Genomic DNA, 9,839 nt, shown 5'->3' with positions numbered 1-9,839 from the left:
TTTTTTTTGGCACCCCTGCCTCTTGAGTGCAGATTTTTAACTATAAATGTGGATCATCGCTGGAATCGCGACTTCTATTAAATTCCTTTTGGCTGAATTTATTTACAATTTCATCAAACATAAATTGTAGTTATTTTAATTTGCGCTCATTTCAAATCGTCATGGAAAGATAAACGACACAATTCCAAAGTCAAATTCAATATTTTTTTTTCATTATTCCGGACAAGAGAGAATTTAACTGACCAAAACTGTATTCTTGTCTTGCATCAAGTCAATGTTTTGCCGGCGTTCACATTTACTGTTCTTTTCTCTCTTTACTGTTCTACTGGTCTTTTCATTCAAAAGACCAATTCTAGTAAAAAAAAAATAAATGTTTCCTCTTTCTGCAGATGCAGAAAGACCTTTTTTTTTTCTTTTCTTTCTCTTTTTTTTTTTTTTTGGTCCGTGCAGCTTTTGCACAGCATAAAGACATGAGCCTTGATTGGTGCTCTTTTTGCAACTGTCTCAAAAGAGTCAAATGTTTTTAGCAGCGACAGAAAAATTATACCTAGTTCATAAAAAAAAAAAAAAAACAGCCGACTGCAGAAACTCATAATGCTTTGACGGTAAAAAAATAAATAAATAAATAAAAATTGAAAGGAGCCCATATTTTGGCAACGTGTGCGTGACTGGCAGGTGATTTGGATGCGGAAACGCACAGGCCGGCGGGCAGAATGTGGGCGAACAGTACGAGTGGTGGACGGTGACGAACATAAAGGTTAAACATAAAAGTGAGAAAGCAGCAGCCTGTGGAAGGAGGCGAGAGGAAACGAGGTCAAACGCTGTGAGGGAATTCCTTCCTTCTTTTCAGCTGCCAATCATTCAGCCGGTGCCAGAGATACCAAGGAACCAGTGTGCGAGTTTTTATTTGTGTGTGTGCATTTGAATGGTGCAACAGGTCCTCGACTCCACAATGAAGCCCGTCCCATTGCGGTCACGCCACCGCATCAGGGAGACAGAGAGGCAAAGGCAAGAGGCGAGGCACAAGAGAGCCGGGTCAGCCGGAGAAAGGAAAAGAAGGAAGGAGGGAAGACTCGCAGGAAGAGGGGTAAAGAATGGAGGAGAGGAGAAAGTGGGGAAAAGGGGAGGAAGAGCGAGAGCGGGAAGGAGGAGAGGCGCCAAGGAGCGGAGCGAGAGAAAGCGAGCGTAGAGCGTGGCGGTGGACGGCGGAGAGGTGGGAAGGGTGCAGGTTTGGAGGGGGGGGGGGGGGGGATTAGTGAGCGAGGGCTTCGGATGGTTCAGCCAAAAAACAGGGAGAATGGAGAGGAGGAGGGGGCGGCAGGGGGAGAGAGGGAGAGGGTTGGCCCCTGACCTGGGGACATTATAGGGAGGGAGATTATGGTTGTTCAGAACTCTCTAAGCACTCACCCCGGGGACCCCAGCTAATACCCTGGCACACACACACACACGCTGCAAGTGAATAGACCAGGAAGAGTTCCACTGATGCTCTGCTTTTTTCTGCTTTTTTCTGCTTTTTTTCTGCTTTTTTTCTTCCTAGAAACAAAAGCAGCATACCTTACACACACACACACACAAACTCATATATGTATGTATATATATATATATATACATATATGTGTGTGTGTGTGTGTGTGTATATATATATATATATATATATATATGTGCGTGAGTGAGTGTGTGTGTACACACACACACATATACTGTATCTATATCTATAGATATAGATATAGATATAGGTAGATATGATGATGATGTGCAAAATGTTTCATGGAAACGGGTTGGCTGGATTACTCACGTGACTTGTGCTGTTTGCTGTTTGCTGTTTGCTGTTTGCGAAACACGGCCGTTAACGTTAACAGAGGAGACCAAACACGCCTCGACCTCATTCACGAAAAAGACTCCAAGAGAAATTCTTAATTTGTAATTTTTGATTTCCTCTCCTCGTTCTTCCGCTAGTTTTGATGATGTCAACTTGCGCTTCTTCCGGTAGACACGCGATGCCTTCCTATGACTAAACTACGCTGTGCGCTAACTTGTTAATTGCTATTTATCCAAATAGAAACTTTGGGAAAATTTGGATTTTTATTTTCAAGACAAAAATTTCCGAAATGAAAATTGCTGACGGGTGGAGACGTGAACGTGAGAGTCACGCGCTCTTCTCACACGTGGACTCAGGAGATCAGAGTTGTTGTGCATTTCTTAGGAAAGCTCAAGCATTGCGTTCGAACTCACAGAGGGGAGTTGGAGCGCGACGCGCTTTAAATCGAATGGTTATGTCACCGGTCATGTCACTTTGCAATCAATTCTAGAAAACACAGGAAACGCTGAAGACATTTCAACACATCAAACCGATGGATGATATTTCAGCAACTGTCGTCTTTAGATTGGGTCAGAACATGCAAACTTTATACGAACATCTAAAAAAAGAAACTCAGCCTATCGGACATACAAACACGGTGTGAAAAGGGAGAGCTTAACATTTGTGCCGTGTGCTGAGCGCAGGACAAGAGTTCTGCTGGAGGGAGCAGCGTGTTCTTGGGGTGAAAGAAGGGGCAGGGAGACCACTGCCAGGAGGAGGAAGAGGAGGAGGAGGATGAAGGCGAGCATGGATGGACGAGTGGAGGACTGAAGCTGGGTGGTGAATGGAGCTCTCGCCTGAGACGGCTTTCGCTGAGCGCTCTCTCTCTCCCAGGTCGTCGAAGTACTGAGAAAAGTTGAGAAATGCTGATATTTTTTTCCCGGCCAAAAATTGAAAAATCGAACTGAAAAAGCGCACGTAGGTAAGACGGAGGAAAGCTGTGGGGGAGCAGGAGGAGTCCGAGGGTCCTGCCATGAATGCTAACACTGGCGCTCAGTCACACACACGACCATGCACACTAATAGCTGCCACTTGTGCGCGCCGAGAGAGCCGCGCATGGAAGAGGGACAGGAAGTAGCGCCGCGATATCGTTTGGGCAATATTTCGCATTTTGCCACGATATGTGCGCGACGTGCACACATCAGTCAGCGGCGTTTCCAATCCGCGAGTGCGCGTGTGACAACGCAGCGAGCTGCAGCGATGCAAGTTACGATGAAAAGCCACAAGGCCTCACGATAGCTGCGTTTCCCATTACCACTAGAATTACGCAAAACCTAAATATCGCAATAAAAAAAAAAACACCTCAACTTGGAAAAACCTCTCAAATATGGCTAAAAGGGTTTTGACGCTCTCGTGAGGTGGTATTGATATAGAGGTATATAGCAATGGAAACACTTTTTCGCATTTACACGTCAGCGGACGTGATGTCTGGGGTCACGTGACCAGTTCGCTTCACGTGAGAACGCAAAAATGTTTGGTACCTCCATCCTCAAAGTGGGCTCTGGCGGGACGAGACTTTACGAGAATTACGGCTCACGCACTTCGCACCATTCAATGGAAACGCCTGCAAATCGTTAATTGTACTTTGTTGAAATTTGAGAAAAATCGCTTTTATTTTGCAAAAAAAACTGTCATGGTAACGCAGCTACTGGCACTTCATCACTGCAGAGCCAGGGCCAGAGCACAGGCCGGCATGCAGAGCGGGGTCCCAGAAAGTTGGCGAGTTGAAAAAAAATATTTTTACAAAAACTGGGGAACATCTCTGATAATGTTTGGCCGTGGGTTTGTGTCTCCGGCTCATTCACAAAGTGGAGTCTCGCTGCAACACGCAGGACAGTCTGAGTCTCTGGGCCATGTGTTCATTTCCTCTCGGTCTGACCCAGATTCAGCCCAGCCTGTCTGCGCCACATGTGTGTTTATGTGATTCTATGGGAGAGCTTGTGTTTCGAGCGTGTACGAGGGAGAGAGGGAGAGAGCGGAGTGTTTCCCCCCTTCGTTTGGCCGCGAGCGGATACTGAGGCCGTCGCACAACCTGCAGCACCGCGTCATTAACAGAGTGTTTGCAAATAACAAACAAATGGTTTTTTTTTAAGCGCCAGTTAGATTAAATAAGTCGGTTAATTTTGCACTTTAGTGACCCCAAGTGGCTAATAAAGGTGAACGGCAAATTAAAAAGGACAAGTTGTTTGGGTAGAATTGATATGTCGCGTAAAACGGTTTTTGGGTTTTTTTGTATTTGTGCTGTTTCAAAACTGCACGTGGCCTCATACTCATCTCATTTCTAACACTCGGAATATGAGCAAAATTTGTATTTTGCTAAGACTGCACTTATCTCCCCACACAAACTTTAGAAAACTTTTTTATACTATTTTTAAAACTATTTTTTATACTATTTGTAAAAAAAAAAAAAAAAAAAAAAAGATAATAACAACAACAATAATAATAATGATAAGATTAACTCATTATGTTGTCAATTTAATAAACCCAACATCCGGGATTAAAAAAAAAAAAAAAAGGGAAACAAATCGGCGGTAGATTGTACATCTGAGAAAATTCCCATAATTTTTCTTAAAATGTACCAAATTAATACGTTGGCAGTAATACTTCAAAATTTAAAGTTAAACTTGAAGGACTTTAATTGTACCACTGATGGGCGCACGTTGGTACACCTGCACTGGGAGCTGTTGGCGTCTCATGTGCGGCTGCATAAAATATCCACACGTGATTAATGTATGTTTATATTTTTGTGTACACGAATCTCTACCATGTGGTCAGTGTGTGTGCATGTGCGTGTGTGCGTGCGTGTGTGTGTGTGTGTGTGTGTGTGTGTGTGTGTGTGTGTGTGTGTGTGTGTGTTGCTCAGCAGTAACAATCCTGCTTGGCACCGTCCCTCCAGAAAGCTGCGGCAGCTCCTAATGAGAGCAGACAGGTCTTTGGCAGAGCGGCTGTAAACCTAACTGCAGATCGCTTTAAAATGGATCCGTCACCAAGAAAATGTGCTGCTGCTGCTGCTGCTGCTGCTGCTGCTGCTGCTGCTGCTGCTTGCTGCTTGCACAGTTAAAATGTGCTGCATGTGGGCTCATATTTTAAAGCAGAAAATGTGTCCATGCATTGGAAATTGGGAGAAGACTTTACGAGGGTGTGTGTGTGTGTGTGTGTGTGGAGGGGTGGGGGGGCAGGTGGGGGGGGACTCCACGATGAAAAAACACAAATGAGGAAAAACCGCAGGCAGCCTTCTGCTGCACATTTTCAACATGGTGGTTCAAAGAATCGTCTTTGTTTGTTGTCCCCAGCAGCGGGCGAAACGTCTTTTTCCTTTCCAACGACCTTTTGCCTCACTACGGAGCCGTCGCACCACAGTGTGGACGCCAAAAAATTAAAATCTCTTGGAATATGGCTGCGCTCCCTTCTCTCACAGCGATACATTTCAGTACGGTTAACAATAAAAAATAAACTTAAGTAAAGTTTTTTTCTTTCTGAAAAAAAAAAAAAAAAAAAAAAAAAGAGCAAAGAGTTGCGAGTGCGAGGCTGGTTGAGACCAAAAGCAGACGTTAAAAGAAAAAGACGGAGACGAAGGGAAACACCAATGGATGGCAATGAAGCACGAAAATGGAAGAAAAACAGAAACGTCTCAATTTTAAAAGCGGCCTTGGTTTTAAAAAGAAAAATCCTCTATCGATGGATATGAAGTTCGATATCACTGAGCAGCGCCGGTTCCACCGGTGTTCCAGTCGTTGGACTCCCGCCCATTTTGCAACAAGGCCCACAGCCGCTGTGTTCAAAGTGAATTGACCTGGTCAACCGAAGCCGACTTCCTGTTTGCAAAGCTCAAACAGGAAACCTCAACTCTCTGGACTGACTTCAGGAGTCCCATGGAGAAAGTTCAGTCGCACTTAGTGGGTGAGTTGAATTCAGAAGCAGGTGCATTCTCTTCTCCTCGACGCAAAAAAAAAACTGTTTTCCACGAACGTGGAACTCCATCCTCCAAAGCCCAACAGAGCGAAGACTTACTGCTTCTTTTTCAACTCGCTCTGACAGTCTTGATCAACTCAATTACACAGCGCAATAACTCAACGTGATCCAGCCACTGCATTTCTCCACCACTCAACTTTGTTGGCCGTGGTGGAAGGAAATTCATCTGCGAGCAGCGTGACAGCATCTCCTCTCCCTCATCCATCTCGGAGCGCGGACTCGTTAACTAGCGCGAGGGCCTGAAGGTCCAATCACCTCGCAGTTCTGTCTCCCTCTCACGGAGGAGACCATCAGCAGGGCCGGCCAGCGTCCAGCGTCCCTGTTTGCACGCTCACTTTCACAACATTTTTCCTCTTCTTCTTCTTCATCTTCTTCCTCCTCCTCCTTGAGTGCACTGACTCTTTCACCCCGGCGCAGCAGAGGCCAAGCTGCAGATTGCCTCCACGTCTTTGCTCGCTTTGCGGGGACATTTGGTCCTCATAAGGATCCACGCACTCTCACTCTCACTTTCTTTCTTTTCTTCTATCTGACTGACGCGCTCCCCCTCCCCCCTCCCCCCCACCTCCATCCGCCCCTCCACCCCCCGCCCCCCACCATAAACTTGGCCGCGCTCCTGGCTCGCATTCCGGGAACGCGTCTCGCCTCGGTGTCAGATGTAACGGAGAGGAGCACGGCGAGTTCAAGCCCTGCACGCGGCCAACGTGCCTGCGCTCGTTGCGTTGTCCCCCCCTCTCTCCCTCTCTCTCTCTCATTTCTAGACGGGATCTCGTCCATCCTTGCGCGCTGCGCAGCGCTCACGCTGACCAAACAACCCTCCTTGTTTTTGGCTCCTCTTTGTCCACGTTTGCCACCCCCCACCCCACCCCTTTCTGTCTCCTCCACATCTCAGCGAACATCACCTTTCCACACATGATACTGTTGAGGGGGCGAAATGCAGCGATGGTGCGCGTAAAAACAAGGACAAAAATGTGAAGCGTCCGTATCATTTACCATCAGTGAGGACTGAGACAGACCCGCTCCTCTCCTCCAACCTCGCTGGTGGTTTTTATCACTACTGGCGCCGCTTCAGCCGCGGGTCGATTCACAAAACTTTTCCTCGCGTCCCTCAGTTGCGCCTCACAACGGAGGCTTCCCACCGTTCACACACACTGAACTTTAATTTGAAATAAAGGCGGGAGCGGGGCGTGTGTGTGTGTGGGGGGCACAATATTGTGAATTGACGCGCGCGCCGTGTCGGACGGGACTGATATCCTAACGGCGGTGGCGGCAGCAGCAGCAGCAGCAGCAGCAGCAGCTCGGTGGCCGCTGAGCAGAGCTGCTGCTCCTCCAGGCGGAGATCAGAAGGAAGTCAGCCTGATCAAATCTGCCGCTGCGGAGGGAGGAGGGCTGGACAGACAGACAGACAGACAGACAGACAGCCGGGCTGAAGTGGAAGCCAAGTCAGGCTGAGGATCGGACTCTCCTGGCGCGCTCATTGTGTGTACTGAACGGGTCGGAGTTGTCTCCAAAGGACTCGCACAGGTTTCTGTCAATTAGGGAAGGTCGTTGCAAAGTGATGAGCGCCGGTCGCTGCTGGCAGAAACCTGAGCGAGCGGAGCTGGCGGGATGAGTTCCAGTCTGAACGAGCGCTCTTTTTTTCTGCGGCGTCCACAAACTGATGTCTTTTTCTTTTTTCACTTGCGAGATCATTTACACGTTTTGGACGACGGAAGTGTCCGCGAGTCCTTACAATCGGAGGCTGACCACACACAGTCCCGCGGCCAAGTTTCAACGTCGACTTGCACTCAACTCCATGCAAGGAGCGCAAATTGGAAAGAAAGCGCACAATCGATGAATGAACTCGCGCCTCAAAAGGCGAAATGAAAGTACGGGGAGCGTTAAAGTGGCGGTCGAAGGCGCCGATAAGCCTGATGCGATCACAGCGCTGATCAGTTGTCTGTCAGCGGAGGCACCGGGACGCGGCCGCCGCCGACCTGCGGACCTCCCGTCCCTCTCTCCCTCCCTCCCTCTCTCCCCATCCCGCTTACCTGTACGAGCCAGTGGCACGTCTCGCCGATGAACGGGAAGCCCATTGATCCTTTGGGCATCGGCAGCTTGCAGTTTTTATCCCGCGTCGCCGTCCAGCGGAGCTGCCACAGCTGCTGGGAGACGGCGAGCAGCAGCGCCATGGACACCAGGCAGGCGGCCAGGGTGGCCAGAGCCGAGACCAGGTCGAAGCTGTCGAACAACATGACGGCACGCTGCTGGAGGTGACGCTGGAGAGTCTTTACGCTTCACACCTGGCTCGCCTTGGATTTGGAATTTAAAAAAAAAAAAAAAAAAAAAAAAAAAAAGTTCGAGTCTTTTTTTTTTTCTTCTTTTATGGTGTGGGGGTTAAAGCGCAGCTGGGTTGGAAACACAATGAATGAGTCTTAAATCTTAATGAGATTTAAAACAAAAAAGCATATTTAAAATAATAATAATAATAATAATAATAAAGTCACAAAGCGGCGCCTCTGTGCGTAAAAAAAAAAAAAAAAAAAAAAGTGCAGATGAAGGTGTCGGCGGAGCGGAGATGCTACAGGTGAGCTGCGCTGTAAAAACTTGCCGTGCTTTCAGTGTTACACCTCACTTTGTATAGTTAAAGGGGGAAAAAAGCCCGCTGGAGTTCACCTTGTCTGTTTGATCTAGGCACCGGGACAATGGATGTAATGTCTAATGTAAGACATCATTGTTGTCTCGTTTGTGGTTCGTGAATTGCAAATATCTTTTTTTCTTTGCTTAAGACTGAAACTTTAAAGCAAGAAAAATATTAGTTTAAAAACAAAAAACAAATCTCGGGTCGCAGGGTGAGACGTTTATGTCAAAACCTGGGGCACCGTGGGACACGTGGAAAAAGTGAAGCCGAGCCCGGCAACTAACAAGGGCTTTACTTTTGAAAACTTCTCGAGGGATGGAAAGAAGTGTGGACGGTGGTGGTGGAGGAGGTGGTGGGAACTGAAGCAAAAACTCTCCCAAGAGTCGCGTTTTTCTCCTCTTGACTGGACTGGAAAGAAAAAAAAAAGTTAAAAAAGAAAAATGAATGAAAAAAAACAAGCGAGTCTCTTTTCAGCAGAAGTTTCAGCCTCTCGGTGAATGGTCTACTTTTTAAAGTCCGTGCATGCGGGAGTTGGAAGGTGAAGGTGTGCCGCTCGCCCTCGCGCTCTCTCGGTGAGGTGATGCTCTGAGCCTCCGTCCTGCTTCTCCTCCTCTCGCTTCGCTCTCTGTCGTCCACTCGCTGCTCTGTGTACCTTTCTGTTCCTCAGAGCGCTGCCCTCCCTCTCTCTCTCTCTCCCTCTCCCTCTCTCTCTCTTTTTCTCTCTCTCTCTCCCTCTCTCTCTCTCCCTCTCTCTCTCTCCCCCCCTCTCTCTCTCTCTCTCTCTCTCTCTCTCTCTCTCTCTCTCTCACACACACACACACAACACACACACTTACACACACTCATATACAAGTCGCCCTCAGTGGGTGTGTGTGTGGATGAGTGCGTGAAGAGTGTGTGGCACCATTGAGTGTTTATATAGTGCGGAGGCAACTGGAAGGCAAGTAGGCGGCCGAGAGGGCTCCCGTCGGCCCCTTCTTTTGCCCCCACCCCCACCCCCCTCCCTCCCTCCCTCCAGCCTCCTCCCCCTTCCTCCGTGGACCCCCTCCCCTCCCACCCCCCCACCTCCAACCCCAGCCCCCCTCCACCTCTTTCAGATGCTGGAGGACCCCAACAGCAGCCGCCGCAGCCCCCCTCCTCCTCCTCCTCCTCCTCCTCCTCCTCCTCCTCTCTCTTCTCCTCCCCCCGCCCCCTCCGACGCGCGAGGGGGAGGGGGTGGTGGGGAGGTGGCGTAAAGTGAGCGGCAAGCGGCGCGAGAGGAGTGGAGGCTTGGAGCGTGCTGCAGCTGGCGGAGCGCCAGAGCAGAGCGAGAGGAGGAGAGGGGAGAGAAGCAGCGTCGCCTCGCAGGCTGCTGAGCTCCCGACTCGCGTCTCCGTGCAGGGCGTGCGCTCG

General features: G+C 48.8%; 1 protein-coding gene across 2 annotated transcripts in view; it reads right to left on the bottom strand.

The window, feature by feature from the left end:
- cyp26b1 (cytochrome P450, family 26, subfamily b, polypeptide 1) overlaps nucleotides 1–9,190 on the bottom strand; it is a 27,206-nt gene extending 18,016 nt beyond the window's left edge. The window contains exons 1-3 of one of the 2 annotated variants that reach the window (XM_076028069.1): nucleotides 8,954–9,190; nucleotides 8,743–8,855; nucleotides 7,858–8,118 (exon numbers count right to left, since the gene is read on the bottom strand). In XM_076028069.1, coding sequence (XP_075884184.1) covers nucleotides 7,858–8,061 — 204 coding nt within the window. In that variant the 5' untranslated portion in view covers nucleotides 8,062–8,118; nucleotides 8,743–8,855; nucleotides 8,954–9,190. Of the gene's footprint in view, nucleotides 1–7,857; nucleotides 8,119–8,742 lie in introns of both variants that reach the window. The other variant, XM_076028068.1, reaches the window with a different exon arrangement.
- Between the last annotated feature and the right edge of the window lie 649 nt (nucleotides 9,191–9,839).

Source organism: Nelusetta ayraudi, unplaced genomic scaffold (genome assembly GCF_046127955.1).
Source record: "Nelusetta ayraudi isolate G7.1 ecotype Tasmania unplaced genomic scaffold, CSIRO-AGI_Nayr_v1 ptg000022l, whole genome shotgun sequence".
In the NCBI taxonomy this organism is placed as follows: domain Eukaryota; kingdom Metazoa; phylum Chordata; class Actinopteri; order Tetraodontiformes; family Monacanthidae; genus Nelusetta; species Nelusetta ayraudi.
Note: the sequence above shows the minus strand (reverse complement) of the source record. Positions and strands in the feature narration are given on the sequence as shown.